We start from the raw sequence: 21,232 nt of genomic DNA, 5'->3' as shown, positions 1-21,232 counted from the left end.
ATAAGTCAAATGTCAAATCCCATCTTAAATACCTTAAAGTAACAGGAACTTTTGCCTATTTTATTTATCTGCTCTGTCTACAAAACTTTAACTGTGGGTTAAGAAAACATCAGTTTATGAAATGTTTGTCACAAATCCAAAAAAAAATTATCTCATAGTTAAATGGCAGCACAAACATGTATACCGAGCATCTAAGCACAGAAGGCTGAAATGCAATTTTAATTTGAGTTTGATTACACATAGGGAGATTTCATTTTCTCTGAATTTGAGCATCTCTGGAGAAGACACCCTGTTGAAATTTCAATAAAACAAGCAGGGCAATTCAGCAGGGCAGAATGTTAGTTCCTCTCATGACCTCTGCCACTTCTAGCCTCTGTGCTCCTGAGGAGGGATGGAAATCCCTGCTGTCATAACCAGAGTATCAAATCTGAAAGAAGGGAGACATGAAGCAATAAAAAGTTTGATTTGAAACCTAGCCAACTGAAGGCACACTAAGGCACAGAACCAAAGGCCATGCTGCAGAAGGATGAGGAGCATGGGGATTAACCCAGGAGCTGTATATGGACTGTGGGCTTGTCAAACAGCTGCTCTCTTTAAAGTCAGCCCTGATCAAAGTAGGGGAACTGCTCTTCCTTCTACTCACTTCTACCTACCCACTTCAAATTTAAAGCCTAAACAGTGCATCCCTCCCTGCTTCCACCCAAAGCACATGATTTTCTGCAGGTCACCTAAGAACTGCAAATCTTTCAGCCTGGTAGATAACATACAATCCCCTTCGACCCTTGGAAACTCCTTGCTTTCCTTCCCCCTGCACAGACTTTCTGATTCTCATTTCCTTCCATTGACAGTAAGCACTAGATGCCATTTTTCTGGCCCCCATGTGAGCTGTGTCCCGAGAAGCTTTGCTGCCAGGGCTCGGACGGAGCCCCTCTGCAGAGCCCTGTGCTGCTGCTTTCTTTATCAGCCCATGGGCTTTGACACCCGGCAGCCTTGGGGGGCTGTCAGCTCTGCAGTTCTGCACAGTACAGCCCCTATGTTCTGGACCACAAAAGGCCTTCAGAAAAACTGGCTAAAGCCCATCTTCTATTTGCCTGCTGCAGTTCAGATGTCAAGTGTAAAAACACAGGGTTTTTAAACAGGCAAGCCTTAATTGAAATTATTTCCTATTTTTTCATATTCCATAAGTATCATGTGGAGCATTCTGCCAACTTAGCAATATTGCATCATTTTCCTTGTCTGCTGTTTAAAAGAATTGTATCAAGGATTCCAAGTTTTGCTGTCTAGAGTCATTACTCACTGCAAGAGTCTGCACTGCCCCAAGTACTCCTGAGACAATTACAAAGGTGCTGTTGTTACACACTAGGCCAGCACCATAAAAACCAGCAGAGACAGAGTCAGTGTGGGGAGGCTTCTAACTTCATTAAATGAGGTTAACATTTGTGAGGCTCTTGTAAGTCAATTTTTGCTTCTGATATGAGGCTTGGAAGATAAGATTCTTTGCTGAAAAAAAATTTATTTTTGCTTCATAAAGTGACAATAATCAGTGGTTACAATGCCATACAAAGCTACTAAGTCATCTTAGTTTACAAGTCATCTGCTTCCAAAAGTTTTCAACATCTTCCAAACTACAAGAGAGTTCTCAGCTTGAAGTAGCTGTTCTGGTTTTTCTGTCGAGAACTTAACAGGAGCATTCCTTTGCACACCTCTCATGTGTTCAGTTTGTTTCATACCTGACTAATGGTCTTTTCCATCTGTACCAAACCCAAGTTGGGGAGAGTGCTTTTAATAAAATCAACAATAGTTTCTAGATTCTCATGCTGCAGAATCAAGGGCTTGTGGCTTCCCAAAAGGCTTAAAGCCACTTTAAATATAGCCTCTGATCCTTGAAGAAAGAGCATATCTGTGAAAACAAGGAAAAAATAGGTTATATCAAGCAACCACATCTTTTGACAAAAATATCAAAACAATAAACTGTCCGAGGAAAACAACTTCTGACAGGAGTGATATGGAGGTTAGACACACTGTGGTGGACATGTGCTTTTGGCTATGGCTTTAGAAGTTTTATAGGATCAAGATTATTACCGTGAATAGCATATTTGACTAACACAATCACTTAGTGATTTGTTTGGTGAGTTTTCACAAAAAAAAAAAAAGGCAACTCAAGTTTAAGCTAAGTCTCCAATAAACTAGGTAGTCAAGTTTATCAAGTTTATCAATGTTGCCACTTTTTGTGCATGTAATAGTTTAGTGGGCTGTTTTGGTGTTTGTAGGAATATAAATTTGAACAGGAATCTAATCCCAATGGCCTTTAAAAATTGTAATACAACAGGGGAAAAAACCTATACCTGAAGACACAACTGAAGATCTGAAATTCTGTTTTTCTCTCCTGTGGTGGAAGAAGCCACAAAACCACAATTGAGCACATGAGGCTAAATGCACAATTTCCAGTAGCCTCAAGTTTCAGGTGTGTGTGTTTATTTTTAGTATGTGTCTTAACCACTTCTATTAATAAGCTAATAACAATATTAATAAGTACCCTGAAATTTTAGTCATGCAGCTTAAGTGTAAATATTGCAGGTGGCCCTGCAATGACAGCACCTGGCACACCAAGCACACTGAAACCACAGTATAGTGACCTTTCAAAGTAACATCCTTTCCTTTATTTTCTTTTACATTGCCTATGTATTTATAGAATAAAGAAATATAAGTCTGCAATAAAGGCATCAGACAAGAAACCCAATCTGTATAAACAGCACTGCCCTGCATTTCCTGCTACTGTAACTCAGAATCTGCTCCTGGTTTCATTGAAGGACTCATAGAAGATACTGTGGGGTTTTTGTTGTATTTCCTAAATATAAATTTACTTTGAAAGGGCTTCTCTCTCGTTCTTTTCCTGTTTTGTATTTGAAGCTGTGAATGCAGCCACAATCAATCACATACAAAGTAGTACAGTGACATAAAAAAGAAAGGTATGTCTTGATACTAAAAAAATAAAGAAAAGAAAAGAAGACTAAAGCAAAGAGAGAGAAAAAATCCACCATGCTGTAAGAGAAACAATTGCTAGCAAAACTACAGTTATTCAGTTATCTCTGATGTAGTGAAGAACCTATGAAAGCACTGGCTAACAGCCTTTCTTAGTAAAATCATATTCCATTTCCAAATTTGTGTCATAATAAAATTCCCCTCTTTCACTCTTTAGCTTGCAATGTTGAAGCCGTAACTCATTTCACTCTCTCTCTCCAAGAAAGAAATCACAAGTAAAAACTAACCACAAATCTCATACTTTCTTGCCGTTTGTCCTAAAAGACCTAACATTTTTCAGGTCTGTGTTGAGCTGAATGTGAACTCCAGTGGCAGAAATGATTAAAAAGTGGTACCAGAGCAGGCATCTGCCTCAATTCTCTATTGAAACTCAAAACTATGGGAAAATGATTCATAGGGAAAGCTCTATGTTAGGACAGGAAATACTGAAGAACAGCTAGAAACACAAAGTGAAAAAAGCAGAGCTAAAAAGAATGTGTTCTTATGATTCAGCACCTGCCCCATAATGACATGCAGATTAACTCAAGGTGACCTAAAAGTTGTTAATGAACATCTGTATGACTGAGCTGGTAATACATGGCTGAAATCCCTCTCTCATTTAAAACAGCAAGTACTTAACAAAGACCTATTTGTTATCCACCCCCCATGCTTCACATTAAGTGGGGTCCCAGCCAACAACATTACAGTGAGGGTACCCAAATTAATGTCAGCGTGACTGGCAGCCTACAGGATTAAAAAAAAAAAAAGTTTTATCTATACTCCTAAAACAAAATAAATACTATTCCATTAGATCTCCTCTATTAATAAGTAAGCAGGGGTACTAGAGAACACATCTTTCTTAACACTGTACTTTCATCAACTCCTGCTCAGGATAAGTGTCAGAAGTTTGGAGAGATAAATAAAAACTCAAAGAGAGTTTTGCTATTTGGTTCACAAAACAGTCTAACCCACTTCTTTTACATATTGCCTATTAGATATCTGTAAAAAGCACACTCTATGGAAATTCAAGGGAATGGTCTTCAGTAGCAATTGTGTAATTAAATAGGAGTGGGCTAATTTCAAATACTAGTTCAGAGAAAATATGTTAGAAAATAGCAATACATTCTGAGACTCTTAGTAACCTATAAATCAGTTACTTCACCATCAACATTCTTTCCTCCCAAGGGTTCTAATAAGTGAGCAATGAAAATCTATATACATATGTTCTGCCAAAGTGTGTGAAGACACAGGTAAAAAATGATTGGATTTTAGCTTGCCATGCTGCTAATGACAACCACTGGCAGAGTGACAGCTCTAGTCTTTTGTTTAAAGTTGTGTTTCAGAGTCTTTAGTATGGGTGAGGATGAGATTTTACTTTCTAACGTAAGACAATGTCCAGTGTTCCTAACCTACATAGCTCCAGTAAATACTGTTTGAAGGAAATTACTAAATACAAAGGAAATGCTGAATTTAAGGGAAATACTGAATACAAAACTGCGGGTGTTGGTCACATTGAACTTTCTCTCTAAAAATCATCAGAGGTTTTTTAAGAAACAACAGCTGCTGTCACACATGCTTTTCTCTTCTTGACCCAAAATCAGATGTGTGAAGATCTGTGCCTTCTATTCTAATGCAAAGTCTTTGTTTTCTACAGGCCTACAATCCTTCAATGACAGAGAAAATACTAATCCGTGTATTAAGGCAGAAATCCAAATATACTGGATGCACAGACCCTTTATAACCTCACTGCAGTCAATTGCCCCATTCAAGTGCTTCTTACCATGTAGAATACTATGAAAGATTAAGAATAACAAAATGGTGAGGTGATTATAAACTCAGTACATGACACTTGTATACAGCACTTTATTTGATTCCTACTGTCAGCTACATACTTGTTGATGTACACTAATCTGCTTTGAACTCTTCCAGGAAAAAAACATGATGTTTTCCCTGGAGTTTGCATGCTAATTATGGGATATATAGTTCTACCCTATGCACCATCCTTTTCACTGTGAATTTTTCTAGCATTACTTTTAGCATGCCCTTAAACAGAAATTGTTGTTGGTTCTTCTTGAGCTCTATATTACTATTTGTGGTAAACAGGACCATATTGTTTTTAAAGCAGGAAAGTGTCAATATTAATCCACTAATAGATAATTTCTACATTGCATCTCTTAAATGAGACAGACTGAGGAAAATCAAACTAGCTTCTCACTAGAAGAGAAAAACTGTGGAGAAAGCTCCAATCCACCCCACTCATTATGGACAATCCAGTACCACATAATGAAAAATAGACAACTGAAAAGGAAACAAAGCATCTTCTCAAACACCAAACGATCTATAAAATATATATCCAGAAGATAGCATCAAGGTAAATTCTTAATTGGAATTTAATTTGAAAACGAGAGCTTCTATAGCTTCTAAAAATAGGCAACAGAAGTGACTTTAGAAACTAAACCCCAGATGATTCCAAACATTTTTGGAACTAAAATTGTCAGGATAAGAAACACTAGTTTAAATGTCTTGCATTTCTGCAGAGTAAATCCATGACTATACTGAAAGGGCCATCTCTGTGTGTGTTTTAAAACATAACCCTCAAGCTAATTTTCTGCTGACACTGCTGGAAATTATGATAATGGAATAAATGGATATATTTCTCAGATGATGCCTTTGTTATCTCTTTTCAGCTTGCAAATAACTAATTGTTGTTGTTGAAGTGTCTTTGTCATACTAAAATGGCTGCCTTCATGGCATCAAACTTTACATTCTCTCTAAAAGTGCTTACAAGGTAGGAAAAGGCAGCAGTGAGGATGAAAAGACTTTAGGGACTGTTGTTTACTTTCCTCCTCTCTCTTCCAGTTTTACTGATATACTGCACACTCCACAGGATGACATCTTTAGTTTTTCTTCTGTTCACAGTAAGCAAAGTATTTCTCCTGGGTGTCTTAAACAGGTTGGAGAGCAATGCTGTTCCTAATAACAAGATTCCAAATATAAGACTTCAGAAAGAACAGAGAGAAGTTTTATGGAGAATTACCAAACACTCTGGATACGAATCCAAGGGGAAACTGGGAGGCAAACATGGTGAGAAACCAGGGAGCAGCATAGAGGCTGGGGCCAATCTCATGTTCCTCCAGGTGGTTATAGAGGTCTCGATGGTAGTCATGGAGAAGTCGAGACAATTGGTACATCTGGATCTGCATGGAATGAGAATAAGAGACTAAAGACCAAAGTGTTTTAACATGTGTAAAAGCAAAGTTCATGCTTCATACTTATCAGAAACAGAGAAAGGTATTTGGTATTGATGTTTGGATGAAATTGTGTGGAAGCAAGAAATACTCGGAAGCAACCTACGAGACACAGGATGGGTCACCTGTGAGCCTACAACAGGCTCATTTGCAGGGTCATTTGAACCTCATTTGGAAACAACAGAAGCCTTCTTATTTATGGTTTCCATAGCTTCCCCAGAAGTATTTTGATTTCAAAAATCATGTATTTAAGATGATGTATGCTTTTCCTAGATTATCCTTCCCTATTTTTAACAACTCAATTTAAGTTCAGGTTTTGACAATACAGCTACCTGTATTGCATTGTTATTATTTAACATTAGCATCCTTTACTTAAAAAAAAATGAAATCATACCTGTAAAATTGTCATGTCAGGACGATATTGTTTTCTTAGGCCCATGTCAAACATAAGAAACTTCAGCATTTTAAAAGCATCTTCTTCACTCATATGGAGTAGTAAAACTCCCGCTACAAAGCTAAGGCCCTGGCAATATCCTACTTCCTGGTCCAGAAGTGAATAGGCCTTCAAAATATTGTAGAGTGACAGCTGCCCAGCTCCCAGCTGTGCTGAGAAGTACGGATGTGTTGGAAATGTGCGCCCTGTGAAAAGTGCTGAAGTTAGTGACTTAAACTAAAAAATAAACAACAAAACCCCCAAAACCTTGTCATGTTGTCAAATTAAACAGTCTTTCAAAAATGTAGATTCTTTTGAGAACTAGATTTGGAACAACTGACTCTTATACTCTACCACTGTTTTCTTGCAGTCATTGCAAAGTTAATTTAGAAACTGTCAGGGTGTGGGGAAAACCTGTTGTTTGGAACAGCTGAATACCTGATTCTTAATACTGGCCTCTGAACAGTTTATTAAAGGATAATAAATTATTATAAGGACTATTACAAGTTGTCCTAATAAGGACAACTATTAGAATCCAGATTTAGAACATCTGATCTACTCAGGCTGAGGCCCCTTCCCTTTACTTTTAGATTCTGTCTTTTTCATGTAAATATATCTCTTGTCACAACCATGCCTTGCTTCCTCTCAGTCTCTATTTGCCTTTTTTTTTTCCTGCAGCCTGTACAATGCCAACAATTGTGTAGCTGTATATAAGCTATATGCTATACACCTATTATGTGAGAGCACAGCTAATCAAGGCAGCCAGCAGACACAGCATTTTGTGCAGCCATTTCTGGGCTTTGTTCCCTTGAGCTTTGAGCATACAGATGCTCAAAGGATCAGCAGGGGACTCCTGGAAGCATGAGGGTACTGCTGCTGGCTGGAAAGGCTGATGCTGGTAAAGCTGATGCTAACCAACACTTGCCAGTTGCCCTGGGTAACAGAGTGTCTGGAGCCTTTGTTCCAGCTGATCCTTTATAAGGGCAGGTCCCTAATGGCCTGGGCAATGGGGCAGAGCACACCCTCAGCAAGCCTGAAGGTAATACAAAACTGAGAGGAGTGACAGACAGACCTGTTACCATTCACAGGGTACTCAGCAGGCTAGCCAAATGAGTTGCCAGGAACTTCATAAAGTTCAACAAAGTTAAGTGCAAAATTCCTGCACTTGGAGGGAACAAACCCATGCAGTATTTGCCACTCATCTGGAAAGCAGCTTTGCAGAAAAGGACCTGAGGGTTCTGGTGGCCGCCAGGTCGAACTTGAGCCAGGAATTTGCCCTTGCAGCAAAGAAGGCTGATGGTATCCTGGGGTGCATTAGGAGTGCCACCAGCAGCTGCAGGCAGCTGATCCTTCCTCTCTACTCTGCACTGGTGAGGCCACACCTGGAGTGCTGTGCCCAGTTCTCTGTTCCCACTGCGAAAGAGACACAGCCATACTGGAGAGAGTCCAGCAAAGGGCCACTGGGATAACAGAGGTACTGAAGCACCTCTTCTAGGAAGAGAGGTTGAGAGAACTGGGACTGTTCAGCCCAGAAAAGAAAAGGCTCAGGAGGATGTTACCAGTGTGCACAAATACCTAGTGGAAGGGAATGAAGAAGGAGGAGACAAGCTCTTCTCAGTAGTGCTCACTAACAGACCAGGATGCAATGGGCACACATTGAAAAACAGGAAAATCCACTTCCTTTTTTTTTTTTTTTTTTACTTGTAAGAGTTGATAAACATTGGCACAGGCTACCCTAAGAGGTTGTGAAGTCTCCATCTGTGGACAAATTGAAAGTCTGAGCAAACATGATCCTAGGCAGCCTGGGAACACCTTGTTTTGAGCAAGGGGGATTTGGATTAAATGATCGCAAGAGCTCCTTTCCAATCTCAACCACTCTGTGATTCTGTGAACAAAGACATTAAAGACTTAACCTTTACAGATTTTTTAAAAAAGCTTCCAAAGGCAAATTTTTCACTTTTAAGAAAAATCCTCCCACTATCAAACTTTCTCTGTGAAATACCTCAGCAGAGGAGAAATTTGAATACCTCTTTTGTTCTAGTATTAAGTGGAGCTTGTTTTCTGGTTGCCCACTTGTTAAATACCACCCCACCCTTTAGCTCCTGGAATGCTGCTGTGCTGCCAGATAATATCAGAACTCCTGTTTCCAGACAAAGCCCGGGGCAGAGTCCCTCTGCCATCTGGTAGCTGCTCTAACCTGTCACATGGGACATGGCACTCAGTTCTGATTAGGTCTCCCTGACCGGGGTGTAAGAGTAGAATGTTACAGAATAAGTATTTCTACCTTTCAAATGAGAAGGAGCTTGCATTCCTTTGCTTGAAGGATAAATTGCTACAGCAGAGCTTAAAGGCATACATGCACTGCCTCGATCAGGCAGCGACGCTCATTTCAGTTAAATCATGAAACAGGGTTACAAGCTTAGCAAGAATAAAAACGCTAAGAAGTTCTAAAAAACAGTAAATGGATGAGGAAAAGAACTGCTAAACTCACAAGCTGATGTGTTTCTGAGTGCTCTGATGTTGGCTTAACTAAGAATTTTAGCCTTTATTTTGGAGCAAAGATCTCTGGCTCTGCCAGAAAGAGACTAAATTAACTGATACCTCTATAGCCCCAGAATGTGAACGTAAGTATCCATTACTTTATTTTATAAAATGTAATAAAACAAAACCTAATTTTTTTACCATGTTCAGCAAACATCCAGTGATGGATGGTTTCCTACACTGATAGTACTGTGACATGTATACTGGGCCAGCAAAGCAGCTGCTATACCTTAGCTCTGCATCCACATGCACACTCCTGGCCTCAGGAAGCACTATTTACGTCTGAGGATGCATCAATTCAACTAAGTGCAAGCAATACTATTACAGCTTTGGCTCATACTGTGTTAACATGACCTATTTAGCCTAATTTGGGAAAGTATTTTAAATATTACAATCACTATGTTGCGAGAACATAGTATTTTTCTTTCAAGGTGTAAGTGCATGCTCTCAGAAGGATTCTTAAAGATTTGAGAGAAAATGCTTCTGATAGCCTGAGGGAACACGAGTAAGTCAGAACATGCAGATCCCTTCAAGCTGCCTATCCGGTTATGCTCTTACTGTCCAGCACAGCTCTATTTCAATGTGAATCACTAGGAAGTCTTCAGCTTCCTAATTCACCTCATGGTTATGACAGGGCCCAATCCCTCTTTCAGTTCATGGGCTGGCAAATAGCACCCTGGCAGAAACAACACCTTGCATGAAAACCACCGTGAAGTTACCAATTTGCCAACACATGCAGTCATTTGTTTCTACAAGAAGAGCACATGGATGAGAGAGTATTTGTGTGCAGAACCATGTAGAAAATATGAACAGCTTGCCGAGCCAGTAAGCCCCAGTCTGCTTTTTGAGACAACCAAGCTCAGACTGACTGTGTTCCCTACTGTCCAGGACTCATCCCAGCACCATCCCTCTGCTAAGGTGTTCAATTATTAAGCCAGCACAAAACTGTTCTGTTCTCTTACTGAACCACTTCAGTGTCCCACCCTTCACTGCCAGGGCTATCAACACCAGGTATGCTGGACCAATAGGTATTTGCTAGTAAATCATCTATGGCTGCATGGAAATGTCTCTCTCTAACACAAGAGATTGTTGTCTGGCACTGCTCAGTCCAGGGGAATTCCTAGACTGTTCTGCAAAGTCTGAAGGGAGATAATTTACACACACTGCCACTGCCTATTCCCAGCTGGCATTAAAGCTCCTTAGACTGTTACTTTCCCAGGTCTGCCAAGTAGGGGAAAGTGAAGGTGACATCCACCACCACCCTTTCCCACCTCTGGTCATGCCCCTTTCTGCAGAAACACACCTGTTCCTTCACATTCCTATGTATTTTCTATGCACTGCTTTCGTATTTTGACTCACTTTACCAAGTGTTGCAAAAAAGGAGAAAATAGCCTCTTTATAATCTAAAGCTTAGGTCACCAGTTAAACTTGACAAATGTCACAGTTTAGTACCCACTGAAGACAGTCAGCACATTAATTTTTTAAAAATAAAATAATAAATGGGTGCTCCCAGGCAGCTCTGGGTATAGGTAATCCTTCCTCATGAGGCAAGAAAGGTTCATTTGCAGTGAAAAATGCTTAAATACTGTGCAAGTAGTTATAAAGGGCAGAATTATAATGGGACAATTCTGTACCACTGCTTTGGAGAAAAGATGTAAGAAAAAATAACGCAGTGGGTATTAATCATTCAGATCAGTCCAAGTACAACTTTTCCCATAATTTTTTATCATTCTTTCACATGACATTCAGTTACTTGCAGTGCATAATTTCCCTTGGTGGAGATTTTCATTGCAAATTCTTTTTATCAAATGCAGTGATAATGGACTTCTTAAATTGACCCACACAGCTCCTCAGAACCAAAGTGTCAGTGTTATGCTCTGGAAGACATTGATTTTTTGCCTTTATTAGGGAAGAGCATAATGAATAGTGAGTTCAGTGTGGGATTATCCCACACACAAGAGCTGTGATCCTCTTGGAAAAACATCAGTTCCTGGTTTCTCACACCAGATTAAATGCAGTTCTTACCAACAATCTATTATTAAATAGTGAAAGGCATTTTGTGTGTTACCTTATTTAAATATCTTACAGAGATCATAAACCCCTTGTTTTAATTTCAGACCACTACTGTACTTACCAAGATCAATAAGAATTGCATGCTGTTGGGAAGTTAGTTGTTTTAGGAGTTCTTTATAAGGTGTGTCCTTTGGTGGTTGTTTACTTGGAAACTGATGTTTAAGATGGTATTGCTCAGCTAGAAACTTCCAGATCTCCCCACGGTGGTGACGTGGTACTCCTGAGCAGAGGAAACAATTAAATCAGTAATTTGTACTCCTACTGAGGGCTCTGCCATGCTTGAGCTAACAGGATTGAGGAACTGAAGGTGGCTATCTGCTACACAGGCAGGCAGATCCCAACTGGCTACCTCCAATGGAGCATGGAAGTAGATGAAACTACAGTGCTTGTACTTCCTCAACCAATAAAAGACAACAGCACCTCAATAGGAGTGATTTAAAGCACAAAGATTAACTATGAACTGCCTAAGGTTAATGCTTACATCCAGTCTGAGAAGCACTAGAAGAGGCATCAAGAATTGCAATACTTGTCTCTGAAAAGTTATATGCTTATCTCCCATTTTTCCATGGGAAAAAGTGCACAATAAAGCACTGCAATAGAACTAATTCACACTTTTCACTAATATAGCATGGACTCTGATGTTAGGAGTATGTTTTAGGAAGGTGGGATGCACTCATACCAAAAATATAAATAGGTACAAATGAGATGTGATCTAGAGATGACAACACAAGGCAGATAATCAGATAGCAAATACTGTATTTCTAGTTTTGCAATTGGCTTGCTTAATGACTGGTGCACATAAATATATTTTAAAGCTTGAATTTATTTCTCTTTACAATGGGCAGATGCTACATAACTATTTCACATAAGTAATGATAGCCTTCATTTTTAAACTGTATGTAAAGCTCTGAGAGTAAAATTAATTCAGCACAAGACTATTACTCACTATTAAATCATCTACACAGGAAATCAATGCACTTTCACTTGGGGAAGTCTTCTGTCTAATCCATAATGCAGTGGAACCAGATACTACAGTTTGAAGTAACCTACAGCTTGAGGTTTTTAGGACTTTTTCTTTTGGTATATGTGTAACATATGTAGGACAATAAAAATAGGAGAAATCAAGACTTACTTAAGCATACAATTTACATGGAAAGATAACAAAACATATTAGAATTGGATACTGTTAGAAATCTAGACTCACTCAGTTATTTTAAATGGGCAATTTGGTTTAACTTGCTTGTACAATTGCACATAGTTAGGTGCAATATTTAAAATATTAAACTTCTGACAGTGGTTAAATCTTGATACTTCCTTTACATGTTGGAAAGCTTTGTAAAGCACTACATAAAGCTCCTTGGAGTAGCCATCTTCACTATTGGTCCATACAGCACTCAGCCTAAGGCTTTTGGATAGAACCATGGCAAATGTAACATTGAGTAATAGCCCAATTTCTTAGAACATTTAAAAAACATCCTTAGGTTATATTACTTTTGCTGGAGTGAAGATAGGGGTGGTTGCTCAGCTCTGCAGTTGTGAGGAAGACTGTAAGTGGTGTTTGCAGGGACAAAGTGTTCCTGAACTCAGAGAAAAGGCAGTTCTGCAAAGATACCCATGTCTACTGTTTGTGCACAGACATAGTATACAGGCTGGAACAGAGAATTTCCAGGAAACAGTGCAGATGGCTTCTTCACATAGTCATTTATTGGCATGATCCATGCTTTTTTTTTCTTTAATTGTAACTTTTTATTTATAAAATCAGATTGCAAAAATTGTAATATTTTACATACAGCTCTCCTGGTAAGGGCAAATGTTACTCAAAAATGTATGCTGTAGCTCCAGGGATACAACTGCAGCTACCCCTGAAAGGGACTGGTCCTTGCATTTGCATAAGCATGATGGTACCAAAAGTTACTTGTTTTGTCAGCAGCCTGAGGAACAGCACTAGACAGAATATGGTTACAAGGAGTGGTTAAGTGGCCACACTATTCCTTTTCAGATACAATTTACATGTATTTCAATAACTCAAAAACCAAACTGTTTACCTTGTCCAACAGCAGAGTGTATTTTTTCCACATCAAATTTAATCTTTGACCTTCCAGGTGTACTCAACATTTTTTCCCAAATCAAAGTTACGTCTTTCAAGCATGGTGTGATTTCTTCGTAGTCAAGTTTCAGGCGTCTGTTCTGCAAATTGTTTTCAGATGCTAAAAAGTGATATAATGAATGTAGCAGTTAATATTGTTTACTATTTGTAAAATGGATTAATTTAACTTACAACTCTCTAGTGCTACCCACCTGAAACATTTCATATCTAAAATTTCATGATTCTGGGGTTGGATCAGTTTGTTTGGTTTTTTAAAGAAATTATATGCAATATTAATTGTGTTTGGCCAGTTAAACTGAATTCCCTGCTCCTAATAAAGAGATGATTGCCTCCTAAATATGAAGAAACATGAGAGATGATGACTAATGAAATAAACATAAGATTTTCATAATAGGAATTTTCATTTTCCCAGCTCTTCAGTGCAGAAGACTTTCAGCAAATAAAAACACAAACCAAATTGAGTTATCTATTCATTATGCATACAGCCCACTAACAGTAATGACAAAGTAAAAACAATAGCTGGGAAAGCATCAAAAAACCATGGCAGAAATGAAAATGATTTTTGCTGCTGAGCGTAATTCCAAAGTTTAGAAGTAGAGTGAGAATTTCAAAAGGAGTACTGGTAAGTATTTTTTTTTCTGTGGGGCATTTTAGTACTATAATGTGCTTGGAAAACAGGATTTATTAATGTTAACCATGTAAACTAAACAATAAAGCATGTTTTGTGACAGTGGATGGATTTCTGCAGGTAATAAGACTGAAAAAATAGAAGAGGAGAAAAAGAGGAGTAGTTCATATGAGACAGAAATATGTCAGTCATCCTAAAAGGATGAAATGATGAAAGAAAATACTATAAGGAAACCAAGATGAAACTACAAAGATAGCACTAAGGAGAGACAAACAGTGGGAAATTTATGGAGAAATTAACAAAAAGGGTTTCAATTTTTTAAACTAGGCTGTAATGTGGCTGAGTATTCAATGCACCCAATTGCAGGACAAGAGCAGCTCTCTACTAGCAAAAATGAGCAGAGCCAAAGTTCAAAATACATAAAAGTCTGGAAAGGTTCTACAGTATTAAGCAAAAATTAAAAGGTAATTCTCCTACAAATAATATGATTTGAAACTATGTTTATGAAACAGTGTATCATGAAATGACCATGTTTTTTAATTCATTTTCCCTGATGTATTTACAGTACTTCTTTGTTGTGATGATGCATTACTGTAATGGTAACAGGATACTCTTATTTTGAGGACATTCTGCCATATATCATAAGCCTGCTGCTACTTTTGAGGATTTCGCAGTATGAACGCATAGAATCACTCCTACCCATTTCAGTCTTGAGACAATCTATGCTAAAATATTAATATATTATCTCTTGTAAATCTAACTCTCTATTATTTGTATTTTCAACTCCTTTATATAAACTTAATAAACAAACATTGCCTGACATTTACATTGCATAATGACACTATCAACACTCTAAACTCAACTTGTTCTGAGATCTGTATCTGCAATTAAGGATTCTTAGATTATTGAATTCTGACAGTGAAAAAGGGTTATCTTGTCCTGTACTCCCACTCACTACACAAGCATCTAGATTTTAAAAACTGAAAAGAAAAGAACTGTTTATATTTGAGAAGTGTACCTCCTCATCCTCTAGTGACTTTCACATGTGAATGACTTTATTCAATGAGGTTATTCATCTGAGTTGTGAGGTTACCTAAGTGTTTGCAAGATATGGACCTCAGAATGTTTAATTCAGTGATTAAATACAGATACATGAAATACATGACCTCAGTTTGATTATAGCTGTGTGTTCACACTGAAAGTAATTCAGTCTATCTAAGCAATTTGTCAACTTCTTCACATTTTTGTCAGGTCAAACCCAACACATTTATAAATCAGAATATTAAAAACCTTAAAATATAGGTGGTATTGCATGAATATAACTAAAAAAAGGGCATTCGAATTTCAGCTTTACTTTCAAAGAAAGTCGGAGAAATCTTTTAATGTTTCATCTCCTGTGAATAGAAGTTTTCTGGTGCTTGGCAACTTTTCAGACTTTTATGCTGTATTCAGTGTTCCTGTGCTATGTGCAAAAATGTGACATGTGAGGACTGAGGTGAGACTATGCCTTTATCAACAAGCTTATTTAGATACTGACATGCCCAGTTCCCAATATCACACATAAGCACCACTAGTGAAGATGCTGCGCTCACTGCAGCACAGTCATCTCTTGTTTTCAAGTACTGTCTTACCATCAGAGCTCTTCATGCAGCAGCTACCTAGGACAACTTCCTCAGACCCCAGGGCATACAGCACAGCTGGGCCTTCAGTTCTGCCAACAGCCACCTCATTCATTCACTAACTAGCTTTCTACACATGCTCATCTTAACGTATGTGTGATGGTTTTGCAATTTTCTTTTGGGCAGACAAAACTGGAGCATCTAGTTAAACTTGCTAAAATATGTATGGATATTAATGACCTGCACTTGCCAAAAATTTGACTTCAGGCTGTAGATTCAGATAATTTGAATACAAGAGATTTTTTTTTTAAAAAAACCAGGAGTATAAATACACAAAACAGAGAAAATTTATTTCTAAATGCCATATAAAAGTTACAGAAGCTCATTTACAACAGCACTGTTCCAAGCTTGAAGAGATTGTATAAATCCTTTCTCTAAGTACCTCTTCTCCAGATGGTCTCAGCCTCTGGCCAAGGACACTATATCTGGTATCCATTGCCATATTTAATTTTCCTGGATTAGCTAGCACATTGCTGGGAACATGCTTGTCACCTGTGGGGTTCTTAGGAAACTCGGGTGTCAGGTGTTCCTCAGATAGGGTTGAAACAGGAGAGCTACAGTGCTGGGAATAAACAGCCTACAGGTGGGTCAAGTCCTTTGGCAGGCCATATCCAATGTCCAAGAGGTATTTTGTCTTTCCAGCCATGTGCCTTAGACTGAGTTTAAAGAAGGATTTCATGTGTGGTGTACTGAACTTTTCCTACAGCTAGTCCTCTCTCTACACGCAGTCAATCCTTCCTGAAGTTTACACAAGAAAAATAAATATTGCCATTTTCATGCCAGGTGCCTCCCCTTTTGAGGGTTCAGGTGCCTACTCCCTTCCTGCACATCTAAAATCACCCAGACAAAAATTTCTGTCGTCATCATTCATATCTTCAAAGGAGCAGCTCCCAAAAGCAACCACTTGTGATTCTGCATAAAGCTGTTCTTCATCTGTAAAAATTGCCACCAAAATGGATTTGTTACAGCTAGGTCATTCACAGGAAAATTGTGGTTAAGAACAACTGCAAATGACAGTTTCTCAAGTTCCTTCTCATCACACTTTGGACTGATCTAAGTCATTACCACTCTACAGAAACCTTGCCTGCACAGTGTGGGTACTACTACAGGAACCCATAGCTCCAAGTCCACAACAACCTCTTCAAGAACTTCCTTTGAGCCTGAAGACCAGCTAAACACAATGTTGGAATGATGAATACTTGGACAAGGACCTGTGGATGTGAATGCAGAAAAGAATTCACTTCATGATACTGATCAGGCTGAACTCCTTGTGAGAGCTTCTAGACATCAGCCTAAAAAGCCCCAGCCATGGTAAAGAGAGTGTCCCTTCAGATCAAGTAAACAAATAATAAGGTGAAGTAATAAAAAAATTATCATCCATTGTCACCTACACTAATGAGGGCTAAGGGAGATGTTACTAATCTAATTTACCTGTGTGTTCCTTGAATGTTTCATTAAGGCTTGGTGCAGTCCACAACCAAGGCCACAGAGAAAACCAAAAGGTGAATTTGTATTGCAGTAGTACTCAAGAACTTCACCAACCTTGTAACTTCTGGTTTTCTTTCTCCATTCTGAGGAGCAGTATCTGCTGAATAATGGCTTTCTTCCACAGTTCACGAAGCTCATGGGGCGTCCGTTTCCTTTCCTCTTTCACTGGCCCAAAGGGGCCATCTTCACACACTGGTTCCAACGGGGATCTGGGTGGAAGATCTCCCAGTTCACAGTAATCTTCAGAAAAGAGAAGCTGTTGTTAACTGCTGGGATGTCATGAACAGGTGAATGAAGGTACACAGTTTGAAAGACTGCACATATATAGATGCACACATATACACACTAACTCATGTATCCATAGATAGATAGATAGATAGACAGATAGATAGATAAGAGGTAGCAATACCAAGGAAGGTTTCCCAAATGACAGTTTCAAGCAGACTTGAAAGCTGCTTTAGAATAAGAATCATACAGGCTAAAGCCTAGAACATTTTTTTCCACAACCTGGTAAAAACATTGTACCACACACCAAGACCACATCTTGCTAATTATACAACTTTGCACACAGAGAACTGAAAGGAAAAGGCAAGTCTGAGAAATTACGAAAACATAACTTACAGCTGAAATGTGGCATGACTCAAACAGCAGATAAAATCAAATACAGCACCCACATAATTTGAAGAATAATCTCTAAAGCATGTTTAACAAAGAAAACACACGCCCTTAGCTGCACAAATACACCACCACCTAAGGCCATGCAATGGGATGATTACCAGTTCTCAAAGTAAATAGGCAGAAAGAGAGACAGGCCCTTAAGACATTTCACTTCTCATTTTTAACCATATCATAACCTTCTGCACTTTTTCTTTCGGCTTCAGCTGGCCTACCACAAAATGTATCATTTTGTCAAGCACGCAAGGCAATTCTAAGACTGAAAACATTACAAAAGAAAGTGAACATTAAATAAGTCTCAGGCAAATTGAAAAATAACTTATTTTTAGGGAAAGGGTATATAACATTGCTTTAAATTAAGTAATGTAAGAAGCACAAGCGGTTATACTTTGTTTTCTTAATACCTGCTGTAGCATCACTTAATTTGATTGTTTTATACAGCTTCTCTGAAGACTCAGTAGTATTTGACACAACCTGTATCTAGAAGAAAAATTACTCAATTTGCCAGCTTTAAAATGAATGGTCAAAACAACCAATCTCTTCCTACCAAATCTCAAATGGAAGGCCATCACAACAGCACTTCTTCACCAACCCAAAATGGCTATGAAATGGCTCCCTGAGCTATACAGGCAGGACAGTGCTTTAAAGTTAGTGCAACAAAATCCACTCACAGACTTGCCAGCCAAGGACAAGTACATTTGTGTGTGCTATTTCAAACAGCTCCTGCAGAAGGAGCATTCCTGAAGCAATTTTTCTGATTGCAGCTCTGTAGTCCACTTCTTTATCATTGCCTAGCATGGTGGTAAAGATATAAGATCAAACACACACATCATCTCATCTCTTCAAAACTAACAAAATAGGAAGGTTTTCCCCCCTTTGAGTTCTGCCCAGACTGTCACTCTCCTTTGACTCATGCAGCTCATATGCAGCTATTCTTTCCTTGTTTGAAGGCACTCGCACAACTGAGCTCAGATGACTAAGAATGGAAATGTTCACAGCTGTTCACTTCTGCTTTTTTAAGTCTTGCCACTGTCAATCTTCTCCTCTCAGAGAGTCAGAGAGAAGTAGAGTGGCTCCAAATACCACCCGTTTCCTTATATAACATTTATTTGCTTGACACCACAAAGTCTAGGGCTAAAGTACACATATAAAAAATAGTTCAACATTTTCAGCTAGCAGAACAATTTAAACATTTACATCCTTGCACTCTGGATATAGATGTGGATACCCACACTTCTGTTATCTGCAGCATTTCAAAGAACAATGAACATCATGGGAACAAGAATTACGCAAAGGTCAAATATTTGATGCTTCAATTGGCAAACCATTTTTGCAAAGAAAATAGGAAAACTGACACTGACATGAAAACTGACAGATGCACTCAGAAATACGCCAAGTATCAATACAATGAAGAGACTGTATTATATTCATTAAAAGAAAGTGGGAAATACTAATCTTTTTTCTTTACAGGTAAATGGAAAGACTTCAATGGGCTAGGATCTGCAATTATGAAAGAGATACAGGCAAATGACAGCACATAGAGAGGATACACACATTCAATAATTTTCAGCTTGTATTGACCATGAAAGGAAAATTATTTTTATTTGATTGCTGGTTTTGATGCAATGGTTAGTTTTGATGCACATGCTATACTGTCACCAATGTTCTGTACATTTTTATGTAGAATTTCTAAATATGGTAGCTTTGATCCCCATTTTCCTTAGTGCATATTAAGAAATATTTAAGGGAAATGCTCTTAAAGATAATACTGGTAAAATTCACTTACTTTGCTTGAATAAAATAAAAAAGAAATAAAAATACAATCTTCAAGGGAAGCTGTTGATTTCCAAGGCTGTATACAATAATGACACCATAAGAAAGAGGAATCAACAGAAGCAGTCACCATATACTAATGCAAAAAAGTACAAGTGATCCAGATAGGAAACCCCTCATCTATTGTACACTGTCTGTGGTCTATTCTCATCTTACATTCACTTTCCATTCTCACAGCATCCAATATGGAATGCAGGCACATCTTGGAGGAAACAAGTCTCTTCTACACATCTTCACAGTGGTTTATGGATCTCTTTTAGAGTCAGATGTGAGTTCTCATTTTATGTATGCATAAAATAATAACACTAATATGTTATAAAATAACACTTTATGGCTACCTACTTGCTAAAAAAGCCCTAAACCCAAAAACACCCAGGCTGGCAAAACACATGCAAGGAAATGGATTAAACACGTAGCATTCCTAAAGCAAGAATGAACACATTCCATATCGAGAATCTTCTGTCTTCAATGTACACAGCCTGCTTCCTCAGGACAAATTTTAGGGATTGGTCTTCAAGTAGTTTATCAGAGACATTACTCACTTGTTGTTCTCCAGTGATCAAAATGTGGCAACCCCTGAACTGCTGCAGATCATTAGTTGTTGAAGACCATGGTGCTGCTTCCATTTAGGCTAAAGATTTCCCATCTGTTGCTGACTAATCTGATAAACTCAGTACTCACTAAAAGCAATAATGTTTAAGACTATAAATAAAACCAAAACGTTACAAAATTCTGTAAGCTGAACAATTATGATTATCAACCCTACCTCTAGTGCTTCTGTGAAGAATCCTAGGATTGATTTTGCCTTCCGAACAGCAGCTCCTTTTCTGTTTTTTCTATTGCTTCTTATCACTTGTGGACATTTAACAGAAAGTCTAAAGTCTACTCTGATAAAGTGCAACACATTCAAAAGCTACCTTCCTTCCTGTCTGCACACTGGCATGAGGCAAGATTTACAGAATGAACCTGTTTAACTGCTCAGGTGGCCTGTCAGAAGTCTGCAGGGTTGCATCAGCTGTTTGGCTGCCAAAGGAGGGAGGAAGGTGGAACGTGAAGGTAATCCCTCAAAGCAAAATCAAAAACACAGACATTTGGTAAGTCAGCACTAACCCACGTCCATGAACATACAAGGTGATAGATTGACATGCCACCCAGCTTCCAGATCCAGAAGAGACAAGAGCAGAAATACTGTGACAAGGAACTGAGTATTGCATTGTTACCCAACAAGGATCTGGAGGATAGCAGAGAAAGCAAAGATAAACAGCAGGGCGATTCAACTGCGTGTAACTGAGAGCTCACGTTCCACTGAACCAAACTGCCATGTGTTAAAACCCAAGCAATGTGCAGCCTTCAGAACTTTTATGAGATTAGTAGGTGCACTCAAACAGGATCTGAATGCTTCAGCACACACTGAAAGACTGCTTCCCTGTTCATCTGCCAACTTAGTCAGCTTTTGTTGACTCCTATTCCACGTTTGACCTGACCCTAACTCCTTTCAAATATATT

At 38.5% G+C, this 21,232-nt stretch overlaps 1 protein-coding gene across 8 annotated transcripts in view; it reads right to left on the bottom strand.

The window, feature by feature from the left end:
* Positions 1-21,232, bottom strand: part of TBC1D1 (TBC1 domain family member 1) — a 107,902-nt gene that overhangs the window by 5,814 nt on the left and 80,856 nt on the right. For all 8 annotated transcript variants that reach the window (XM_063401759.1, XM_063401758.1, XM_063401757.1 and 5 more), the window contains 6 exons: positions 17,273-17,458; positions 13,362-13,523; positions 11,378-11,536; positions 6,664-6,908; positions 6,059-6,218; positions 1,731-1,900 (listed from right to left, as the gene is read on the bottom strand). In XM_063401759.1, coding sequence (XP_063257829.1) covers positions 1,731-1,900; positions 6,059-6,218; positions 6,664-6,908; positions 11,378-11,536; positions 13,362-13,523; positions 17,273-17,458 — 1,082 coding nt within the window. The remainder of the gene's footprint in view (positions 1-1,730; positions 1,901-6,058; positions 6,219-6,663; positions 6,909-11,377; positions 11,537-13,361; positions 13,524-17,272; positions 17,459-21,232) is intronic.

The sequence above is a fragment of the Prinia subflava genome, chromosome 7 (genome assembly GCF_021018805.1).
Source record: "Prinia subflava isolate CZ2003 ecotype Zambia chromosome 7, Cam_Psub_1.2, whole genome shotgun sequence".
Classification (NCBI taxonomy): domain Eukaryota; kingdom Metazoa; phylum Chordata; class Aves; order Passeriformes; family Cisticolidae; genus Prinia; species Prinia subflava.
This window is presented reverse-complemented; position numbering and strand designations above follow the sequence as displayed.